The sequence below is a fragment of the Notothenia rossii genome, assembly GCF_949606895.1.
Source record: "Notothenia rossii genome assembly, chromosome: 6".
Lineage (NCBI taxonomy): Eukaryota > Metazoa > Chordata > Actinopteri > Perciformes > Nototheniidae > Notothenia > Notothenia rossii.
Genome location: NC_136909.1, coordinates 27,821,401 through 27,846,251, shown reverse-complemented (window position 1 = coordinate 27,846,251; position 24,851 = coordinate 27,821,401). Strand labels below are relative to the sequence as shown.

General features: G+C 40.2%; 1 protein-coding gene across 2 annotated transcripts in view; it reads right to left on the bottom strand.

Moving 5' to 3' along the window:
- Positions 1-908: 908 nt before the first annotated feature.
- Positions 909-24,851, bottom strand: part of jak2b (Janus kinase 2b) — a 25,667-nt gene continuing 1,724 nt past the window's right edge. Inside the window, exons 2-22 of one of the 2 annotated variants that reach the window (XM_079685985.1) lie at positions 24,640-24,757; positions 20,257-20,402; positions 19,563-19,854; positions 19,058-19,177; positions 16,602-16,759; positions 13,363-13,474; positions 12,732-12,918; positions 10,925-11,049; positions 10,609-10,743; positions 9,877-9,964; positions 8,898-9,025; positions 8,619-8,757; positions 8,158-8,309; positions 7,703-7,853; positions 7,115-7,251; positions 6,301-6,490; positions 5,257-5,381; positions 4,991-5,163; positions 4,347-4,464; positions 2,529-2,642; positions 909-1,965 (exon numbers count right to left, since the gene is read on the bottom strand). In XM_079685985.1, the coding sequence (XP_079542111.1) occupies positions 1,858-1,965; positions 2,529-2,642; positions 4,347-4,464; positions 4,991-5,163; positions 5,257-5,381; positions 6,301-6,490; positions 7,115-7,251; positions 7,703-7,853; positions 8,158-8,309; positions 8,619-8,757; positions 8,898-9,025; positions 9,877-9,964; positions 10,609-10,743; positions 10,925-11,049; positions 12,732-12,918; positions 13,363-13,474; positions 16,602-16,759; positions 19,058-19,177; positions 19,563-19,854; positions 20,257-20,402; positions 24,640-24,757 (3,016 nt within the window). In that variant the 3' untranslated portion in view covers positions 909-1,857. The remainder of the gene's footprint in view (positions 1,966-2,528; positions 2,643-4,346; positions 4,465-4,990; positions 5,164-5,256; positions 5,382-6,300; positions 6,491-7,114; positions 7,252-7,702; positions 7,854-8,157; positions 8,310-8,618; positions 8,758-8,897; positions 9,026-9,876; positions 9,965-10,608; positions 10,744-10,924; positions 11,050-12,731; positions 12,919-13,362; positions 13,475-16,601; positions 16,760-19,057; positions 19,178-19,562; positions 19,855-20,256; positions 20,403-24,639; positions 24,758-24,851) is intronic. The other variant, XM_079685986.1, reaches the window with a different exon arrangement.

The following is a 24,851-nucleotide window of genomic DNA, read 5'->3' as shown; positions in this document are numbered from 1 at the left end:
TCAAACAAGGCTAATGAAGAATGCCTTTGGACATTTAAATAATGCTAATCATCCGTTCACTAAGTTTACAGACATTGATATTTCTCAAGCTTTTTGTGAAATATCCCACACACTTTGGACAGTTCTGAGTTTTACTTTTTTGAAGCTTGTCATATTTAACCCTAAATCTTAGTTAAATGATGATCCAGACACTGAAATATCTTATTAGATGTATTGTTCTTTATGAAATGTTTCAAATTACCATTGGCTACTTTTTTTGACAATAAAACTTTGGGGAAATATATTCAGACATTTTTCTTATTTTACATAATGATAATCTTAGGAGGATAATAGGCCACCCCTTGTACAATAGGGACATGTCTTTTATATTATTTAAAAATGTAACTTCTCAAAATTCTGTAAACTGAAATGCACCTCAGGTACATTTAAGTTAAACTCTAAAGGTTATCGGGACATTTAATTGAAATCCTTCCAAGTGCACCTTTTAACCTCACGTCTCTGTTAAAGCAGGTACATCATGAGATGTGGTTAGTACATGCTGAACTATGGTGTTTTGTGGACTACAGCTGAAGTTACACACATTTGTTTCACCTGAAATAAATCCAACGCTTTTGGAATGCTTAATATAATGTAATGTAATAAAGTTTGCAGACTTTTTAAGATGCCACACTCAATTTACTGGATTACATTAAAATGTGTGTGGTATTAAATGAATGCTTTAGAATCTGCATGTGTATCGATAAACGTAAAGAAAATCTCTTCATTGAAACCCGTTCTATAAATCCGGATATCATGTTTTTTCCCCCTTAAATCTTATACTATACACTTTTGCAATTCAACATTAATTCATGCTGCAAAAAATGAGTTTCAAAGTGGTAGATCACAAGAATTGACTTCGAATATATGAATTGAATTAATCTGTTTTTTTATTTTCACACCACCTCTGACAATGAAAACACAAATCACCTTTGTCTGTACTTCATTTAAACTGAAATCTTGCTGAGAGCTTAAATATAGTATTATTAACTATATTTCATTTTATAAAATTATAAAATTTTCTGGACATATGTACACAATTATACTGTAGGTATATACACAGATGCATAGAAAACACTCAATTTTATTAGACCATTTCTCTTCAGATGAGGGGAAAGGGGGACGGCGAGAGCTAGCCCTGCTAGCTGTTTATATGGACACAACACACATACACTCTCTCTCTTTTACACACACACACACACACACACACACACACACACACACACACACACACACACACACACACACACACACACACACACACACACACACACACACACACACACACACACACACACACACACACACACACACACACACACACACACACACACACACACACACACACACACACACACACACACACACACACACACACACACACACACACACACACACACACACACACACACAGAGAGAGAGAGAGAACTTGTTTGACACAAGCATCTCTAGCTTAAGGCCTGGCAATAGTCTACTCACAGTCTCCACAAACTCTTGAACTCTTTTTTTTTTTTAAACACTTAATCTGACTAACATCACCTTCAACAGTACTTTGAACATTTCCATTCTGCTGCAAGCCCCAATGGCACTCCACTTTAGAAATGGGGATGGAGGGCCTTACTTAAAGGCACCTTGGCAGTAGTTTTTAAGCTGGTCCTAGTTTGGAACCAGAGCTCTTCCAGTCACGAGCTGCTCTGCCACATACTGGCACTCCGCAGGAGGAGGACCTCATCATGGCCTTGTCCCTTTGCCACAAACATGGCAACAATGTTAAGAGTGACTCGGTTGAAGAGGAGCGGGCACTTTGGGTGATTTGTCAGTTTAAAACTCCTTACTGTCCCTGAACAGGTCGATGCGAAGGGCAAGCTCCTTGAAAGAAGGACGCAGGCTGGGGTCGTTGTCCCAGCACTCCTCTGTGATCTCGTGTATCTGAGAGAGAGAGCAAGAGGAGAGGGAACTGTCAGGGGAGTTGTTCTTGAGATGAGCAGACAACAATTTGACATTGGGTTGGGCCAGTGTGATTAGGAGCAAACTGGTTTCAAGCCTCTGTATGATCGATGTCCCAAAGTAGTGTGCCTGTTTATCAAATGAAATGATTGAGGATTGAAACCGGTATGTGTGTTTGAATGTGTTTTGTTAAACACATTGCCCATTTATCCGTGTAGTTACGGTGTAAGGCGCTTTGAGAAGATGGTTATAGTTTAATTTTGGTAAAATACTACGCATTTGCCTTAACATTAAAAAAACACAATTCAATATATATGATATATTATATCCATGTGCCAATTTGCAGCCCTGGTCCCTGTTTAGGCTTTTATATTTAGGTTCAAACAACTAAACAAACAAATGTATCAAAAATAACAGATAAAAACAGCACTTATGCATGCATATGCTCATTTACTCATATATATATATAACATATAGGTAAAATAGTGTAACTATTTATGTCTATTTCACCTGAATATTTTCAGAAAGAAAATAGCAGCTCTTACCTCTGCGGGACACCCAAGGGGTTGAGGCAGCCGGCTGCCTGACTTGAGGAGCTCGATGAGGTGATAGACGATCAGCTGTCCCTGCTTGTCATTTCCCATCATGGACATAAAAACCTGAAGAGGAGAATAGTGACAGCCATGATGTAAACATATATTAAAATCTATCTGGTTCACAGAAAATAACTAGATTCGAACAGATAATAAAACTGACTCTAAATGTAAAAAGACAAATGTGATGCAATGAATAGTTGAGTAATAAACATGTTGTGATAAAGAGAAACTCAAAGCAAAACATGTGGAGCAACCCTGGCAGAGATATGTTATGATTGTCAACATTGCGAAATACAGCATGACGTCACTAAGGGAGTCACTTCACTTTGTGAAGTTCAGTGTGAAAAAGCGTGCATATTTAAGATTTCCCAAAAGTGTTGTTACTAATGCATGAATCACACTGGACGTCTGGCTCAGCTGGCTGAGAGCGGAAAGACTGTATCTACAGCACACAAAGACTGTGAGCTATTACATCTCAAGCATCTTTCAGCACCTGGAAAAGGGCCTGAACGTGTTCTATATACATGGTATTTTTATTATTATCATTATCACATAGAACACGTTCAGGTAGAGGAGGAACACGCCCCGGGCAGTCAGGCTATCACCCTGAAACCACACTGTAGGAAGTTTACAGACAGGCAGGTCTCCTCCTTGTGTTCTATGCACTGTATATGTTTAGTCTGCAGGTTTCCTAAATGTCTCTCTTCGAATATATTTTCTGACAAACCTTCTTGAGGGAAAAATCAGAGTATTTGTCTTAAGAGCCTTCTAAATTATTCACACTATCCTCCCACTCTAAATAAAGGCATTTTGAAGTTGCTTCAAAATCATAGTACCAGTTAAGAGGCACCTTCACCTCGTTTTCTTCAGGTATTACCTTTTCCCTACTCATGCCTGAACTATTACTTATCTTTGTCCTTTTTATGTTTATAGTAATCAATCTTTTTTTTTTAACATACAACATGTGTTTTTGCCTTTGCACTTTGTGTGCGTGAATTGGTGAAATAAAGGAAGCAAAACTAAAATATAAAACATTATAATTGCAAACAGTGTCAGGTGTCTTATACACCTGCTTAAAACTATAGCTTGTCCTTTATAGTTACTATAACAAACAGATATAAGCCCTTTACCATAAGGTTCTTCAATAATTGGTTTCTGCAGTTGTCAATGCTCCTCTTTGCTATTATTCTTTTGTGGTGTTCCCCTTTCCTGTAGTGTGTTATAAAGGTTTCTGTGCATGTAAATGGTCTGCAAAGGCACAAATCCCAAAGTTCCCTCCAGAGGGAGTTTTTCTCCCACACATTCCCTCCCCCCCACTTCCAGAAACTACGTAACACTCGTAACAGGGCTCGAATACATATTACGTGATTGTACGCTAAGGGGCGGGACATCTCTAAGCTGTTGACCAATCATAACAGAGCTGACCAGCCAAAAACATCAGAGACTGGGCTCAGACAGAGGGTGAAAAGAGGTGTTGTAGCACAGGCAGTATGAGAAAAAATAAATACTTTTTTTAACATTCAAGCATATAAGCATGTCAAAGTAACAGTTTGTCACAAAATACAAATCTGAAACCTGAAAAGGAGCATTATTGGGCCCCTTTAAAACAATCTTGGCACTGTGAATGTTTGAAAAAGGCTCCCAACTGTGCACATCATTTCTTTGTTTTCTACACTTTGTGGATGAAGCAGGGACAATAAACCAGTTGATCAGGCAGTGAAGAAGCCTGAGTGAGCATGCATGCGTGTCAGTGTGTTGAACACTTACTGCAGGAGGGCTGGAGTTCTTCTCGCTGTGGGTGAAGAGCTCATAGAGCACGACTCCAAAGCTCCAGACATCTGACGCCACAGAGAACTTGCTCTCTGTCAACGACTCAGGCGCATACCTGTGGAGTAGCACACTGTGTCACTCTCTGTTCTGCTTTCTCTTAAGAAACTTGTGAGTTTACACATTGATTTCAACAGTAGGACAGGTATTTTGGATCTTAAAACAGCGACCTCAATTGGATCTTTTAGAAGTAAATTAAATACCTATCTTTTTAATTTGGCTTAAAATGTGGGGCAATTGTACTTTTTTAGTAGTATCACTGTTCATGTTTTATTATTTTTATTGTTTTATGGTTCCAGTGATATAACTCTTTATACCTTGTTTTTAATTATGTTCCGCATTTGTTATTGTCATTTTCTTTCATACTCTGTAAAGCACTTTGGGCTGCGTCAAAGCATGAAAGGTGATCTATAAATACAGTTTATTATTATTATTTTACTTCAAAAGGAAACTCATAAATACATTCAACATATGAATATGAGAATTCCTAACTTGGATTATGAAAATGTTTAATTTTCTAAGTAAAATCACATTTTCTTAAGTACAAGCACTCAAACAAAATGGGTAAATATAAAAATACAAACCAAAATATGGGACTCTCTCCTGGCTCCTTGACCATGTAGTACTCTTTGTCCAGAGGCAGAATTTTGGTAAGGCCGAAATCTCCGATCTTCACCCTCAGCTCACTCTCCACGAGGATATTTCGGGTTGCCAAGTCTCTGTGGATATAGCGCTTACTGGACAGGTACTCCATACCCTGTAAACACAAAAGAAAAATATGCTTTGCATCTGCAGCTCCAGTGGTCAGTGGTGCAAGAAAGCACGGGACAAAGTGAGCAGAGGGACGTACCTTGCAGATCTGCGAGGTGTAATGCACGAGCTTCTTGTGGTTGATCCTCTCCTTATTTTTCAGGAGGTAATCTCGCAGACTTCCATAGGGCAGATATTCCATGACGAGACGGAGATTTCGTCGTCCTGAAAGAAGCCAAAACAAAACTGTCTCACCCAGGAAACCCAGCAGCCAAAAAGGCTTGACATTTGCGAAGATTTAACTGATTCAATTATTAAAACCATGGGACAACAAACACATTTTTTTGCTAATCAGTTGAAATGGTAAAAAACAAATAAACAGCATACAGGCAAGCTGATGGATTAGCTATAGCTACAGACAAGGATAAGGGCAGGCTGCAGCGTGTCATCCGCTCTGCAGAGAGGGTGATCGGCTGTAATCTGCCATCCCTCCACGACCTGCACGCCTCCAGGACCCTGAGGCGGGCAGGGAAGATAGAGGCCGACCCCTCCCACCCTTGAAGCAACAGTTTGCCCCGCTCCCCTCCATCAGGACCAAAACCTCCCGCCATCAGAAAAGTTTATTCCCCTCCGCTACCGGCGTCATTAACAAGGCCTGGACCCCCACTGACACTGAATTTTATGCACCCCAGAAAAACATTATACACTACATGAATGCACAGCATGCTAACAATATCTTATTTATTTTTAATATTGTAAATCCTGCACAACATGTTGCACGTTTCTGCTCCACACTACTTCTTTTTAAATCTGCACAGATTTTGAATATAGTATTTGTCATATTTTATTAAATATTTTACTGTACTCAGTTTGTCACATAATTATATTTCGTGTAGATTTAATTTTTTATTTGTTACAATAGTCTTACATTTTTTTTTAAATAGCTTTTATAATAGCATTGTTTTTTGTTACATATTCTTCTTTCTTTGTATGCACCATTTATACCAAAGCAAATTCCACATATGTGTAAATCTACTTTGTAATAAGCTGATTCTGATTCTATTACATGGCCAACCTGTGAAGAAAAGTGCGGCAAAAAGTTAGATAACTTTGTACATTTTTCATAACTCACACCTCCCTGTACCTGCGCTGTAGCAGACTCCTTTGTACTTGACGATGTTCTCATGCTGCAGAGATTTCAGGATCTCGATCTCCCGCTCAAAGTCTCGTATGTGTTCTGCAGTGCTGTGCTGGAGTTTCTTCACGGCCACGACTTCTCCAGTGTTGTCCTGAAGCGGGTCATACCGACACATCTCCACGCTGCCAAAGTTACCCTTAAAGAAGAAGACCAACTTAAGGGAGCTGCCCTTTATTACTCATGTGTGTGATTTACCTTACCATTGAAGCACATCCAAACAATCTTCACTGGGCCATTTGTTGGCCCATTAATACATGTTAGGTGTTACATTCATACTATAATGAACATCCCCTGTTATACAACTAAAAGAAATGCAACGTCACATGAAGTATAGACAAAAAAGTGATTGATATTTTAAACATTATGAAGAATCCTATGTTAGATATACTACTAATTAAACCCTGTATTTCAAGAAAAATATCAACCTAATTTAACTGAAAATGTAAAAAATGGGACGAACTGTTCCTGCTTTCAGGGCTCAATACCTTCTGAGAAAATGCACATTAAAAATAATAAACACTAGAATATCAGATAGAAAACATATCGTCATCTAAACACCATACTGAGAAAGACATGTTGTTTTTCAGAATGTTTTCCATTGTGCATTCTCCATTAAGAGTTGTATTACTCATCCCTTAACCATGTAGCTCGAATTTAAGACAGAAGGTCATGACAACATAAAACAAAAACTGATCACAAGAGGACTAGGGGGTCACAAGTCTGACCTTGGGTTGATTTGTTGTTAAAACGTTTTTTATACCTTGCCCAGTTGCTGCAGGAATATGAGGTGTCTCTCTTCAAACTGGGCCGGCTCCTGACTCTCAAAGCCCCCGGTGGACAAGCCGGAGCCCACCGTCCTGTTTGGCACGATGTCACTGTCCACAATCAACTCATAGTCTGGGGACACAAAGACAGAAACCATGTGCATTCAAGAGATAAGCAGACGGCTCAGAAATGAAGTAAATCAACATCTACAAGCTAAGCTATTCATGTATTGGACCAATCTCTTAATTAATTACGCAAAGATTAAAACAAGTTACATATCTAAACTTTTGTAGGAAAACCTTCACAAAATGTTGACCTTGGAATACTTTCTCTGTTCCATTCCTCACCTATTTTCAATTGAAAGCTAATGAAGACGGGAGCCTTTTTACTGACATGTTCCTCAAGACACGTTGATAAGTGTGTGTGTGTGTGTGTGTGTGTGTGTGTGTGTGTGTGTGTGTGTGTGTGTGTGTGTGTGTGTGTGTGTGTGTGTTTGTGTGTGTGTGGGCAGGGGCTTTTGAGATTCCACCCTGGTGTGATCTAGATTCCCTGTGGTGACACCATTAGGGACGAAAGCACTAACCTGGTGTGAAAAGGCTGTGGAGGTCACGGATAACAGCGCGAAACGTGGGCCTGAACGCCGGCTCGTAGTCCATGCAGCTGGTGATCAGGTTGGCCAGCTCGGTCCACTTTGGAGCAGGGAGTTGGTGGTGATCCTCGTAGAACAGGGTTTTCTGTGATACCAAATGAAGGGTTTGTATTAGGTTGAGGCGATAGATAATGAACAATATGCAGATTATGATATGAAGTACACATACGCTAATCATATTGTATTTGTTCAAACAATACAAACAGATTTAATGAATTTGTGCACAATTGTGAGGTATCTAGAAATTCAGCACCAATTGCATTTTTAACATGGCTTTTTTTAAAGTAAGAGAAGAAAATAAATCTTGACATGACATACACAGTATAATACTCATTAACTATTCATACCTCGATACAGTGTATATTTTAGGTCACATTTCCCAGGCCTACCTTTGAGTTGTCCAGTGTTGCTAACGGTTTCTCCCCCCCGCTGCAGATCTCCCAGAGAGTGGTGCCAAAGCTCCACTTGTCTGCAGCCAGGCTCAGGCTGCCGGGGTCCTCCACACATTCAGGCGGAACCCAAGGGATCCTCTCTATCAGGACTGATCACAAACACAAACATTTAACACACCGCTAAATTCATAGTTTTCAAAATGTTCAGCCAAGGTCGATTCAGTTTGAATTTTTGAATTGCAGATCAGGGATGAAATACTCCTATTATTGAATAACACGATTCTTCTTTATTTAAATAGCATACCACGCTTATTTTACCTGTGTTTGCAAACACCACGCAAAATGTAGTAACCCAATGCAACCTGGATTGGAAGAAGGTACCAACTCATTGTTATAACACCCATTTAAAAGCTGCCTCTTGCTGATTACAGTGTGGATAAGGATGGACATAGACTCACTTTCTCTGGGCAGAACATTGATGCTGATGCCAGGGTCACTCAGTTTGATGAAGGGGGGGTTCCCAGCCCGCCGGTCCTCCTCTCTGATCAGTAGAACATTCTTCGCACAGACATTCCCGTGGACAAGATGCTTTTCCTCCTGCAGGTTCAAAATGCGAAAGATTCAGATCAGTCTCTTAATAACTCCAATGAAACTATTAGTCAGGTTATTTTTGCAGCCATATATTTTATATTGCAGCTATAAAAACTACAGCAGTAATAAAAAAAAAAGAGTCCTACCAGGAAGTTCATGGCCCAGGCCAGCTGCTTCGCCACCTCCAGCTTCCACAGGATGTTTATGGAGTTCTTGTTCTTCTTCAGGTAGGTGTCCAGAGAACCAAACTTCACAAGCTCCTGCACCATGATATCTGAAATAAAATTTTTTTCTGATGAGTTCAATCAAAGAAGTCTAATCTTAAGGATAATTGAGAATTTCAAAAATAATATTCCACTGACATAAATACTGATATTTAACGACTGAGTGTTTTTCATCTTTCCAGTTTGGAAAAAGAGTACAGAGGGAAACATGTTGTGGTAAAATATTATATTGTAATTAAACTGGAAATACAGTGCATGTCAATTACATCTTAGTTACCAAAGGTGCACACAGAAACTCGACAAAATAGAAAAAGGGCCAAGTAACACTAATAAAGAGAGAGTGGTCTTGTTCCATTTGCAATTGTTTTTAAACAACTATGTACAACTAATGCCAAGGTGCAGGATGGATGTCTATATGATATTTCTTTTTATATTTCATGTATTGTATGCAACTTTGACCTTTTAACCTCAGTTACTATAATTATTTTAATCTCAATCTGAGAAATGCTGGGTTCTTTACAAATCCTATAAAAACTTTAATTAATCAATGCCATTTGCCACTTTCAAAAAAGTAAACAGCGGCATCTTAATCAAAGTCAAACAGATGTATACAGTAGCAGCAGGAGTAGTGTGAGGTAAAGAGAGGAAGTCAGGTAAAATATTCTAGGGCAGGGTATCGTAATCTAGAATAGCCCTCCATGCCCATCATTGTATCACTACTCTGAGCCTTGAGCTTATAGACTGTTCAAAATTATAGCGAAGCATCATTAGACCATCATGTCCTATAGGCTTGCAATGTCAATCAAATGAATGGGTATTACTGTGCGCTCTGACTCAGGAAAAATGAGGCCATGCAGTGTGTTTCGACCAGGGAGAGAGTGTGTGTGTCAGGCTGGCTTACTTTCATCTCCGCAGACACAGACACCATAGTTAAGGATCAGGTGCTTATGGGACAACTGGCTTATCATGCTGGCAGCTTCAAAGAAAGACTGCAGGACAAAAACAACAACAGAGAATATAGAACAAATAATTATGTATGAGCCCATGAAAGAGAAAAGGAACACCAACAACAAATACAAATTGTTTTTATAATAAAAGAAGATGTTGACATTTCCTGTTTGATTTGTCAAACTCAGACTGCTGACACCTCATATCAACTTCTGAACAACTTTTCAAAACGGCTATTCAATTAGTCAACTATCACTCAGTGTTATTAAGAATTTTGAGGATTTTTAGAATCAATTTGTTGTCTATACATGTCAGAAAATAGTGAAAAAGACAACAGCATACTATATGATAAAAACGGGTTCTTAAATATGAAAATTAAAACCAACAAATCCTGAAATTAGGGAGGCTCAATCCAGTGAGCGTTTGACAAAATGACAATTAATTGGTTATGGTAAATTTAAACAGGCTAAATAAATTCATCGATTTATAATTTCAGCTCTAAACTGATCCAAGAGGCTGAATGCTAAACAACATGCAGAAAAAACATTATGAGCCCATTCTTGAATTAAAAAGCAGATATTTCTCAGCCTCAATGTAAACTAAATCTGCCCAAACCAATAATATATTTGATTTATTTTAGTTTTCAGTAATAACCAAGGGTGCCTGCAAACAAAACGCCACAGACCTCAGAGTAGTTTCGGTGGGCCTGGTCCAGGACTTTCATGACAACTTCAGTTTGGTGCACGAGTCCATAATCTCCCACCTCTTTGCGGACCCCTTTGAATATCTTGGTAAATGTCCCTTGGCCGAGACTCTCCATCTGAAGGGAAGATCAATAAATGCAGTTCTTAATGTTAACCTTTAACGGGTGATTATTGTAATTAATTCCAAGCTAGTGTTAGTAAAATGCGCAGAATAGTATAGTATAGTATACAGTATAGCAATATGGTGCATTGTTGGATAGAAGAGGAAAACAGAGATATATGAAAAACCAGGCTTACAAATTCAAGATCTTCTTTCCTGATCTTGTGAAACACCATCTGACTGATGTTTCGTCGATGTAGAGATGGAGACAGAGGCACTTCAGAGCCCTTGTTGCTTCTGCACACAAGGAGGCAAGACTTTTCTGTTGGTGGAGAGACAAAAAGAAAATGTATGGCAATCCAAAGTTAAAAGTGATCTAACCAACAGAGAACCTTGAGAAACTAAAAGGTGAGTCAGAGATGGAGCGTTGGAAATGTTGTACACTCTGCATTTATTTCATCAATGTTTTCTGTGGAAATGGATCTGCAACGTTATTCGAATGACTAGATCAGACCAGTTTTGACTTAATTTCGCAAGCTCAAGGACTGAAGCACCTATGAGTCATCCTATTGATTGGTTTGAACTGTAAACGCTCTCCCTCCCTATTGACGAGTGTACTGACTTTACTTTCCTATAATATTATGGTTCCCTAAATGAGCTTTAACTTTCAAATGGCAGTTAATTATTGGTTTTGTCCATCTGTATTCAGCAGCATTTGATCGCGGGAGGTCTTCCATTAGTTAAACCCACTTTAATTACCATGATTCATATTGCATTATAAAACGGACAAGTCAAATCAAGCAATCTGATTGGTTCTTAGCCGTGATATACTGAGCGTATACCACGAGTAGAATTGTAGTTACTTTTCGCAACAAGTCAGTATCCCTCCGCGTCTGAGAAATACTGTATACAGTTGGGCTGAAAAGCAAACTGGAACAAGAAAGCAGCGGAGAAGTAACGGGGCAGAAAGCCTCCTTTTTACGCAGCGGTCCAGACATAGACATCAGACGGCAAAACATATTCAGTGTGCAGTTCCTTTGGCATCAGGGCAGGGATATCTAGATACTTTCTAAGGTTTGACATAACGAATTGTGCTACTTTTAAAGCAAGCAACGATGTTTTCAAATCTGTAATCAAAAAGGTCCGCAAAAACACTATCAACCAATCAGATTGCTTGATTTGACTTGTCCGTTTTATAAATATACATTTTTTCCGTTACGAAACAAACTTACAAAGCATAAGATGAAAACATTTAAGATGAACTTCGACCTCCGGGAGGGTCTTACTATGGAGGAGTGGATTGAGCAGTGCCTATCTCCAGAAAAAAAAAGCACCTAAACGACGACATGCAGAGCTACGTGAAGAGCAGGTAGACCAACTGGAAAATTGCCACCATTCAAAAGCTTTCTGATGCGGGTCTTGAAACAAAGCAGAGAAATTATGACCGTTAGTGGCCACAGGTGCGAAAGCTCTCTCCAGAGCTACTGGAAGCCCAATCTCGGGGACCGGAGAAAGTGGAGCAATATTCTCGCCACACCAAGCAACAGCCTAGAACGACCTCAACCTATACAAGTGACCACATAAGCCTTTTTACTGATGCTGGACAGTTTGTCAGTGGGTGCACAATAAACGGCAACATACAAATGAATGTAAACAAATAGCCAAATAATGGATCAACGCTCTCTGTCTAATATGTTCGCTAGCTGTTAGTGTTGTTGCATAGCAACCACCTCGCACTGTTGTTTTGTGCAGAAGGCAACGGAGGGACTATTTTATTTTGAACATCATTATTTACTAATAATATTTAAATTTAAATAACTATTTAAATTAGAGTGTGTATTTTTCTTTCATATTGCCACACTTGGTAACCGTTTTATAAAAGCAATAGCTCAAGTATATAATGGCTTAATGTTTGACTTTACACAAAAGCACGCACATAGCCATTGCTAAAGTTTCCTATCCCTCTTAAAAACATACTGTATCAAACCAGTCTGCTAGTTTTACCTTTGGATTTAGGTGGACAGCACTTGCTGAATTGGAAAATGACGCTGTCAGAGCGTACAGTTTCCTTTTGGTAGCAGCTGAGAAGCTCCTGCAAGCTGCTGAAGTTTCTTTTTGTTCCACTGAGGTTAAACTCCCTGCTGTCAGATCTGGTTATCTGGCAGTGCTTGTATTCTACAGCGTCGTACACCTATGGAAGCAGAAACAAAGAAGTGCAAAGACTTTCAGTTTAAGAGTGGGCAATACAACAACACATAGTCTGATTTGGAGCAAGTTGAATGAAAACAGTTAAGTTAGCACATAAATGAGGTCAGATTCTTACGCCAATGTTTAAAACGGCAATAACACTGGATAGTAATAGATAAACAAGCCAGTGTTGCTTCTACATTTCCGGCAACAAGATGAAATACATCCCAGGTGGTGTTTGCGTCATTAAATTGAGGAGGTTGCGTTTTGGACACTATTCCATCATCTGTGTGAGCATGACCATAGTTTACTTATAAAGTATACCATCCATCTTTTTGTTCCATTTGTCACAATATAACATTAAACACTGAGAAGTTTGAAACCTAACTCCCAAAAGACATGTGAAAATCAGCAACAACAGCAAAAATAATACAAAAATGATGCCTACCTCAACAGGGAAAGTCAGAAAATACTTGTTGAAATCTTTAGGGCTACACCTCAAAATGTACAACCCTCGCTTGTTCCCACACCTCTGAAGCCGGTTCATCGCCAACTCCATTCTGCAATTACACAAAGAAAAAGAGAAGAGTTAGAGCATGTTGTTAACCTGCATCGCCAGAGAGAAATACAGCATCACCTGGTAAGATGCATCAAAAATACTTCCTTTACATTTTGGCAGCAGGAGGGTGAATAAAGTAAAAATATATATATAATGTAATATAAATAATACAAGTATATTTAGCAGCTGTGTCATTTCACCAAGTCTCATCTCTGTGGACCCTTGGAGCAGGAATGCACCACAAATGAGCAACAAGGAATTCCTTTAACTTTGTTTAGGATTACTTCAAATGTATTAAATCAATGTACAGTGGGGCAAAAAAGTATTTAGTCAGCCACCAATTGTGCAAGTTCTCCCACTTAAAAAGATGAGAGGCCTGTAATTGTCATCCTAGGTATACCTCAACTATGAGAGACAAAATGAGAAGAAAAAAAAATCCAGAAAATGACATTGTCTGATTTTTAACCTGTTAAATCCCGAGCCTGTTTTTCAGGTTTCAGGCTCGAAAATGACATTCCCAGAATAAATGACCATATTTTCCCTTCTAAAAGGGTTAAATTAATAATCTTTTTTCTCAAAGTAATGATAAACCTGTGAGTTGGATGTAGAAAAGTCAGAATAAATATAGAAGTTTTTTATTTTAAAGAAAATTCCGATTGAACATGGTAAAAAACTGTAAATTATAGTGTCGGTCCAAAAAATATTTTTTACTTATAGTGAAAACTAACCTTGGATGATGGGTTAGTAGACTAAAAGCTTTAGTAATCCAAAGTACAACATATAATAAGTACCCTGTATCAAGGTTGATGTAAAACAATGGATATTTGATCTTTTTAGACAAATCTAGCAAAAAAAACCTCTTCTGGGGCCATTTGGGTGGATTTTCCATATCTCTGCCGCCCCCTGCTGGATTTTTTAATGTTTGGTAAGTGGTATGGTTTATTTGGTAATGTGTGTGTGTTAGACTGCCACATAGCCAAGACCGGAAGCAGCAGCCACTCTGGTGGCTACCATTAGAAGCTAACTTTTGCTCCGCGATTTTTACATAAAAATAGTATTATGTATTATAAATGAAATAATTTTTTTATACAGAGACGTTAAAAACCTATGGATTAACCGATTCAGCCGCGTTTTTTCTCGTTTTAAGGCCATTGAACACGTCTTTTGATCAGATTGACAGCTACGGTGAGACGATCTCCCTAGAAGCTCCCTAAAGGTACGTGTTGTGATGTCTGTGTTTGCTTCCCCTGTCGCGAGTTCGGATCACTCAGTGATAATACTATATACCTAAATAATCTGTGGAACATCAGCTTTAATCGGATATCTTGTATGTGCAGCTACGATAAGTAATAAGGGTACTTTTATCTTGAGTTCTGTGCCAATGTCCGTTAGCATTTTTTCGCTAAGGGGATATTTAGATGCTTCTTATAAGACTTGTGTTTTGTTTTGGTAAAAATGGTTTGTATCGTCAGTTAGCTGAGATTATTTCCGTTAATCTGGTATAACACATTAATAGGTTCTTAAATATTAAGATCCCCTGATCCCCTGATCCCTGATCCCCAGTGTCGTGAAAAAAAGAAAAAAACCTGTTATCCCCGCCGGCGGGGGATAACAGGTTAAAATGTATTTGCAAATTATGGTGTAAAATAAGTATTTGGTCAATAACAAAAGTTCATCTCAATACTTTGTTATATACCCTTTGTTGGCAATGACATAGGTCAAACGTTTTCTGTAAGTCTTCACAAGGTCTTCACACACTGTTGCTGGTATTTTGGCCCATTCCTCCATGCAGATCTCCTCTAGAGCAGTGATGTTTTGGGGCTGTCGCTGGGCAACACGGACTTTCAACTCCCTCCAAAGATTTTCTATGGGGTTGAGATCTGGAGAGTGGCTAGGCCACTCCAGGACCTTGAAATGCTTCTTACGAAGCCACTCCTTCGTTGCCCGGGCGGTGTGTTTGGGATCATTGTCATGATGAAAGACCCAGCCACGTTTCATCTTCAATGCCCTTGCTGATGGAAGGAGGTTGTCACTCAAAATCTCACGATACATGGCCCCATTCATTCTTTCCTTTACACGGATCAGTCGGCCTGGTCCCTTTGCAGAAAAACAGCCCCAAAGCATGATGTTTCCACCCCCATGTTTCACAGTAGGTATGGTGTTCTTTGGATGCAACTCAGCATTCTTTCTCCTCCAAACACGTCTAGTTGAGTTTTTACCAAAAAGTTATATTTTGGTTTCATCTGACCATATGACATTCTCCCAATCCTCTTCTGGATCATCTAAATGCTCTCTAGCAAACTTCAGACGGGCCTGGACATGTACTGGCTTAAGCAGGGGGACACGTCTGGCACTGCAGGATTTGAGTCCCTGGCGGCGTAGTGTGTTACTGATGGTAGCCTTTGTTACTTTGGTCCCAGCTCTCTGCAGGTCATTGACTAGGTCCCCCTGTGTGGTTCTGGGATTTTTGCTCACCGTTCTTGTGATCATTTTGACCCCACGGGGTGAGATCTTGCGTGTTGCCCCAGATCGAGGGAGATTATCAGTGGTCTTGTATGTCTTCCATTTTCTAATAATTGCTCCCACAGTTGATTTCTTCACACCAAGCTGCTTACCTATTGCAGATTCAGTCTTCCCAGCCTGGTGCAGGTTTACAATTTTGTTTCTGGTGTCCTTTGACAGCTCTTTGGTCTTGGCCATAGTGGAGTTTGGAGTGTGACTGTTTGAGGTTGTGGACAGGTGTCTTTTATACTGATAAGGAGTTCAAACAGGTGCCATTAATACAGTTAACAAGTGGAGGACAGAGGAGGCTCTTAAAGAAGAAGTTACAGGTCTGTGAGAGCCAGAAATCTTGTTTGTTTGTAGGTGACCAAATACTTATTTTCCACCATAATTTGCAAATAAATTCTTTAAAAATCAGACAATGTGATTTTCTGGATTTTTTTTTCTCATTTCGTCTCTCATAGTTGAGTTATACCTATGATGAAAATTACAGGCCTCTCTCATCATTTTAAGTGGGAGAACTTGCACAATTGGTGGCTGACTAAATACTTTTTTGCCCCACTGTAGATGTATCTTATGAAAGCTGTGGGTTTGATATAAATGAAGCTCGGCAACTCTTCACTTACGAGATGGGGCCTTGGCAATGAGAAGCGATGGCCTCCACCAGCCTGGGAGGAGCTACTTCTTTACACAGGAAGTGATGTGCGTCTGTGGTCAGCCGGTAGTAGCCGTCAATGAGGGACACAAAGGAGAGGGCTTCATAAAGGCTGGGGAACTCCAGCTCCTGAAATATATAAAAACACTTTTAGGGCGCGTTCACACCTGCCTTGTATAGTCCGGTTGAATCGAACCCTGTTGCGTTTAGCCGCTTGGTGCAGTTCATTTGGGTCGGTGTGAACACAGTCCGAGACCTCTTAAGTGAACTAAACAACCGGACTCTGGTCCGCTAAAATAGGTGGTCTCGGAGCGCTTGCTTGCGAACTCTGGAGCGGTTCATTGCTGGTGTGAACGCAGTCCGCACCAAAACATAGGAAGCGTAGTATTTACGTGTCACAAGAACGCGGATATCTTCAAAATCTTTAGCGAATGAGTCCTTCAAGACATCCGCGGTTGTTTGGTTAAAGAGTGAAGCAGAATGAAGTGTTGAACAGTGTCGTGTAAAGTAAAGATTCTCTGTCAGCTACATAAAAGTAAGAACACCTGTCGTCGGTGAAACGCCCCTCCTGACTGCAGAACGTCTCTCATTATATGTGTTATAATGTTTTTTAACGGACGTTGTCTGATTATAAAATCTTATTCGCGGGCCGCTAGTGTCTGTCGATCTCCAGATTAACAGCAGCATGAGAATAACCTGCCGAAAGTGCCGATGCTCCATGGCGGAGGCTCCGGTAGAAATTCCCGGGAATTGCATTTTTACCCCCTTAATGTCTGACCAATGGTTGAACAGCATTTCCGTGCACATGACTTGTGTTTAAAGTTTATAGTCCGTTTGAGTTTTGCCCGTGTGAACGCAAACCAAACCTTTTGAAAAATTAAACAATGCAACAAACTGTCGTCTGGTGCACACCAAAAAACGGACTATTAGGTGTGAATGCACCCTTAGACATCACGTGTAAATGTTCATCATTCTCCAATTATCTCCAAGTAGTTTGTTTCTCTACTCAATCAATCAATGTTTATTTATATAGCCCAATATCACAAATGTTACATTTTTCTCAGTGGACTTCACAGTTTGTACAGAATATCAGTATGACAATACGACACCCTCTGTCCTTAGACCCTCACATCGTACAAGGGAAAACTTCCGGAGAAAACCCACAGTTTAAAGGGAAAAATGGGAGAAACCTCAGAGAGAGCAACAGAGGAGGGATCCCTCTCCCAGGACCACAGACGTGCAATAGATGCCGTGTGTAAATTGAAAAGATAATACATTTGCATCATAGGTAGTCCAAATGTTTGGAAATGCATGTGTGTATAATAAGGAGATGAATCCACGAGGATATCCATCCAGGACTTATGATCCAGGACCACAGCCACGACTCAAGATCCAGGACTCGCAATCCATGACACAGGACCGCAGGATCATCCATGACTCCGGATCCCGGCGTATATAGACACCAAAAAGAAATACATTTGGGGAAGCTGGGTTAATCGGAACATGAGAGTACACAGGTATAGACAGAGAGAAGGAAGAAGATAAGATGTCCCCCGACAAACTAAGCCTATATCAGCAAAACTAGGGGCTGAATCTAATCAGCCCTAACTATAAGCTTTATCAAAAAGGAAGGTCTTAAGCGCACTCTTAAAAACGGATAGGGTGTCTGCCGCCCGAACACAAACTGGAAGCTGATTCCACAAAAGTGGAGCTTGATAAGAAAAGGCTCTGGCTCCCATTGTACTTTTAGAGACTCTAGGAACAACCAACAACCCTGCATTCTTGGAACGCAGTGCCCTAGTAGGACAGTAGGGTATAATGAGTTCTTTAAGGTAAGATGGCGCCTGCCCATTAAGGGCTTTGTAGGTGAGAAGAAGAATTTTAAATTCTATCCTGTGTTCTATAGGGAGCCAGTGTAAGGCAGCCAGAACAGGAGTAATGTGGTCCCTTTTCCTAACTCTGGTTAGTACACGAGCTGCAGCATTTTGAATCAGCTGAAGCGACTTGACTGAATTCTTGGTACACCCTGATAATAAGGAGTTACAATAATCCAGCCTAGAAGTAACAAATGCATGGACTAGTTTCTCTGCATCGTTTTGAGGCAAGATATGCCTGATTTTTGCAATGTTACGTAGATGGAAGTAGGCAGTCCTTGAAATTTATTTTATGTGGGCGTTAAAGGATAAATCCTGATCAAATATAACACCAAGATTCCTTACAGTCTCACTGGAGGCCAAATTAATGCCATCCATAGTTAGTATATCTTTAGATAATTTGCTTTTACCCACAGCTAATTTGAGTGAAGATGTTCTACTCGTACAGTCCAGTAGTGTCACTGAATCTGTCTGTTTTCAAAAAGTAGTTCCTTTATCTGGTTACAAAAAAAAGGGTAAACACATACTTGTATTTACAAAATATTGAAATTACCAGATTCTTTCCATCTTGTTTAGTGATGGTGACCACCCGACTCTCTGCAGCCCCCTCCTTGATGGCCTGTTTGATGCTCATGTCGATGACGTCAGAGAAGTCGCACAAGGTCTGCAGCTCCTGGACAAACAGCATAAGGAACAACTTTTGTAACCAAACCAACAAAGAAAACCTTACTATATAATTACCAAATTACAAATAACAAACCCAGTATTTCATTCTGAAAAACTACAAGTCCTTGACGCCACAATCCTGTATTTCTGTTTCATTTCTTCAACTCCCTTAAGCTCTAAATCATCATATTTATTTTGCTACATGTTTTCTTTTTATATCTTTTTGAGTGAACTTCAAGGGTTGAAGTGAGTTATGGCCCCTTGCTTTTAATTTGGAGATGTAGGTACTAAAAGGCCTTCAGCACTGCCCTCCTCTGAAAGTCAGCTAAATGTCCATCATGTAGACATTTTAAAAAGGAGCAGAGGCTACTGACAGTGCTCATGAAACCAACCTCGTCAGAATCTTTGAGTTTCTCTCGACACCACTGAATGCCGATGTCCGCTGCCACCACGATGATGAGCTGTCCACTCGACGGATCCCTGACCTGGAAGGTCTCCGTGTAGAAGGCCTTCTCCAGGGACTCCATGCTGATCAGGTACTTCAGCTTGAGGTCGCGCGCTGTGGTCCGACACTGACTGAACTGCTGGATAAAGCGCTTAAAGCGGAATCGGATTCGCTTGCGTGTCACAAAGTTGCAGTCCTGGATCTGAGCTCTCATGTCTTTTGGCAAGAAAGACTTGTAACTAGAAGTAAGCAAAAGGAAAATTAGCTAAATTAATTTTGATTATAAAAATATTTTGCAATGTAATCATACACATAACAGAAACCCCAAGTATATTTAGTGGACAAAGCTTTTTTTTCACTGAAATTGACAAGTTCTTATCATGTTAATGATGTCTTGTTCTGATCATTAGTGCGCTGAAACATTTAACAACAAATCATGCACAGAGAAATACAGATTAGAAAAGTACATTAAAATTACACACAATTTGTTGCTTTCAAAAGAACTAAGTCACAAAGACTGGATCTCTTCTTGATTGACACTTGCATTGAATGCTTTTTCAGATTCTTTGATGAGCTAAAAAAATTGCTTTGCTAATTTTAGAATAAAGTTAGTTAGGGTAGCCTTTGAGTTTCCTTAGTACCTTATGGTATGGTAGATGTCCAGCGGTGACATCTGTTTCTCTTTGGCTGTTCTCGACATGTCCAGCACAGCCATACCGAGGCACTCTTCCTGAGTCTCATGGGAGTTTGGGATCTTCACCAAGCCATTGACAAAGTCATTCCTCCACTGCATACAGAGAGTAACACATTCACTGCAACTGCTATCAGTCTTTAACATTGTTTGAACACGGAGGCTCTGAATTTGTTTTGGTTGTTCTATGATTTAACCTACAACCGGTGAACAAAGAGACATGTTTCCCTAACCCCTAGATTCCACGGGTCCGTCTGCGCCGCGTTACGGCCACGTTACGGCCACGTTACGGCCACGTTACGGCCACATTACGTCTTGGCGCTGGGCTCCGCTAAAAATAGGATGCAAGTCTATTTTCGACGTGAAGCGAGGCGTTGCATAGCGCCGGGCAGGAAGTGGACCGGTCAGAGCATCCAGTCAATCCCCAAAATAAACAAATTTTGCAGACCCTATCCCTCCGTAGTCTTTCAAGTAGGAGGAGAAATGCCAGCGTTCTCTTCCGATTTACAGGCACTGTGTAAATTATATATATAGAATAATTATGATGATGAATGCATTTTCTTACCACTAAAATACAGCAACACATCTTTGATTCATGTTGTTTATAACTGGAATATTACAATTATTATTAACTTTGTCTGCACAAATTAGCCTGTCCAGGAAATATGCCCAAATCAACAAACTATGAGCCGGCACGCCGGCTTCTGAAACGCGCCCGGTGGGTTATGACCAGGGGTGCACATAACTTTTTTGCCCATGTTCTCAAAGGAGCACCTGGAGATGTTGCTTGGTGCGCATCCTTAAAATGAAATAAACCGGACCTTTTGAGGGGTACTTGACTTTATGAACGGAGGGGTGGGAGGTGCGCTAGTGAGCACGCTCATGAACTGTTCGCCGGAGCCTCGCAGCAGGGTTACTGTGCGGAGCGCATAAAGCAGACCCTTCACGCGATAGCGAGGGGCAGAGCGAGGGATCGCAGATGCCGTCGTGCTCGCGGACGGATTAAAAAAATACTTACTTAAAAAAAATTATACTTTGGCGGCCGTTAATATACCTGGGCGCCCGCCCAAGTAAAGTCCATGTGTGGGAAACCCTGCTATCTTAACAGTTCTTATGCAACTCGCAAAATATGCGCAAATGCGCCTTTTTTCAAATGATCCGGTGCTCCTTTTTAGGCGGGGGTGCGCATGCGCACCAGTTATGTGCAGCCCTGGTTATGACGCTGGAGGAGGTCGGACCAAAACCGCGGTGCAGCCGTGACGCGGCACAGACGGACCCGGTGGAATCTAGGGGTAAGCGAGTCATTATATCCTTATTTTATCACAAACACACATAGTGCTTCAGCTATAGATAAGACTGCGAGGAATTCAACATTTAATTTACAGATTAAAACGCAACCTCTTTCTAGAGAATGCAAGCATGTGTAATGATTTAATGGCTGCTAACACACTATGAGCTACACCCTCAAATGACCGCAACAGGAAAGCTTTGGTCTCCCTTTCAAGCTTGTCCCAGGACAGATTTCAACAAGCATAAATCCACATAATCCTTTGGTTCACTCCAGTCATAATACTGGCTTGAGTCACCTGGATTCTCCTACACTGCAAACATTAAAACCACCGCTAAGGAGGTTACTGGGTGTACATCCATTCAGGTCTAATTACGTGGTGAATATACACATTCTTCTTTAAATATGGAACTAGCCTTGGCAGTGGTCATCTGGTAAAAATGGTCACGTAATTTTTGTAAGCTGCCATATGTCAAGCAGCACTTTCCTTCTTATTCTCATAGGACACTCTTTAGGGCGTGTTTTTAGTGTATGAGAATGAATCTGCATATGGCCATGTGTTTTTGTATCTGGAGGGTATCAGGGAAAAGGTAATGGAAGGTGGCCCCCAGTTGTTTTGCAGCACAGATATAATTTAGGCATGACGATAAAAGCCTGTAAGTATAAATGAAGTTATAAATACACTTTTTATATAAATACACGACCATCCAGTTTATGTAACGTTGGAATTTACATTGACGCAATATGACAGTCATTATAAAACGGACAAGTAAAATCAAGCAATCTGATTGGTTCTTAGCCGTGATATACTGAGCGTATACCATGGGTAGAATTGTAAGTTACTTCTCACAACAAGTCAGTATCCCTCCGCGTCTGAGAAAAACAGTATACAGTTGGGCTGAAAAGCAAACTGCCTGCAGTTTGCTTTTCAAACTGGAACAAGAAAGCAGCGGAGAAGTAACGGGGCAGAAACCCTCCTTTTTACGCAGCGGTCCAGACATAGACATCAAACGGCAAAACATATTCAGTGTGCAGTTCCTTTGGCATTAGGGCAGGGATATCTAGATACTTTCCAAGGTTTGACATAATGAATTGTGCTACTTTTAAAGCAAGCAACGATGTTTTCAAATCTGTAATCAAAGAGGTCCGCAAAAACGCTATCGACCAATCAGATTGCTTGATATGACTTGTCAGTTTTATAAATATATTTACATTTCTTCCGTTACAAAACAAACTTACAAAGCATAAGATGGAAACATTTAAGATGAACTTCGACCTCCGGTCTTACTATGGAGGAGTGGATTGAGCAGTGCCTATCTCCAGAAAAAAAAGCACCTAAACGACGACACGCAGAGCTACGTGAAGAGCAGGTAGACCAACTGGAAAAGTACCACCATTCAAAAGCTTTCTGATGCAGGTCTTGAAACAAAGCAGAGAAATTATGACCGTTAGTGGCCACAGGTGCGAAAGCTCTCTCCAGAGCTACTGGAAGCCCAATCTCGGGGACCGGAGAAAGTGGAGCAATATTCTCGCCACGCCAAGCAACAGCCTAGAACGACCTCAACTAGAGATGTCCCGATCCGATCACGTGATCGGGGATCGGAGCCGATCACGTGATTTTCAAAAGATCGGAATTGGGAGAAAAAAATCGGGGATCGGGATTTTTTTTTTTTAAATAATTTTTTGTTACAATGTTACAAAACAAAAATGACCATGTTCAAGTCTTAAAGTCATCCTGAGGCCTCAGTTTTGGTTTCAAATTACACAACATCATGTATGTGTTGCTTCTTTGGGGCTTGTTTTCATAGACCTGGTTGCTTATTTCTCTCAAATCTGGCAACAGAGTGGGCAGGGCGCAGTGTATAATTGTAGCTGTAAGCTAACGAGTACTGATAAGCTTTATTTTGTTTTGATCCAATGCTGCACAACTGAACTGATCCAATGCCGCTGTGAAAAAAATAAGCTATATCCATGTTGGATAGAATATCCAATTTAAATTAAAAAAATAACCTTAATGGACAACTTGAATGCTTTTTAAAAAATGTCTCTAAATGCATTGCATAAAGATCGGATCGGGAAAAATCGGTATCGGCAAATTTTCAAAATCAAATGATCGGAATCGGATCGGGAGCAAAAAAAGGTGATCGGGACATCCCTAACCTCAACCTATAAAAGTAACCGCGTAAGCCATTCTACTGATGCTGGACAGTTTGTCAGTGGCTGCACAATAAACGGCAACATACAAATGAATGTAAATAAATAGCCAAATAATAGATCAACACTCTCCGTCTAATATGTTTGCTAGCTGTTAGTGTTGTTGCATAGCAACCACCTTGCACTATGTTTCGTGCAGAAGGCAACTGAGGGACTATTTTATTTTGAACATCATTATTTACTAATAAAAACTATTTAAATTAGAGAGTGTATTTTTCTTTCATATTGCCACACTTGGTAACCGTTTTATAAAAGCAATAGCTCAGTTTGCTTCGGGCCGAACCAAGCCCCTTAGCTGTGATATAATGAGCATATACCACGGCCTGTCGTGAGCTATTGCTTAAGTATATAATACAAAAATTAGAAAAACAAAACCTTTGCACAGCTGAAGCTTCATGTGCAAAAAACAGTGATGTGCATTCATTTGGTTCTCTAACTCAGGATTTTGTTCCCCGTCACACGGGGCTATAACTGTACGTGTCAGCCGCCTTGTTGGTGCCACTTTCTTACATGGGCAGCCCTTGTTATAATGCATCCTACAGCATGTCATCTGATACCAGACGCATTCAGGGAAAATAAATAGGTTTCATAGTTTGTCACTGCTTTATCTTTAACAAGGTTTTTTCAAACCTTACATTTGGTGATGTGACCTTACTAGCAATCTCACAAACTGATATTACTGTATTTGTTAAAGATATGAGCTGCTTGTTTTCTGATGCTTAATGTATACCACTGGGCTATTAAAACATTCTCTTAAATAATTGTATTAAACTTACCCCCTTAAAAAAGGATTCATTGCTAGCCAGTGTGGCTGTATGGTAAGGTGCTCACCTGAGAGAAGAGGTATGACATCACAAAGTCATCAAGGACTGGGCTTTCTGACCCCTTGGTGACCCCAAATCGATACGCCCGGGATGCCCCTCCACTGTACCAGCCAGGGAAGTAGTACCTTAGGAAACAGTAATAAAGAGAAAGCAGTAAATCACCAAGAATGTTTCTGCTGGAAAAGATACTCCAGAGCAGGGATGGGTATCGTTAGGATT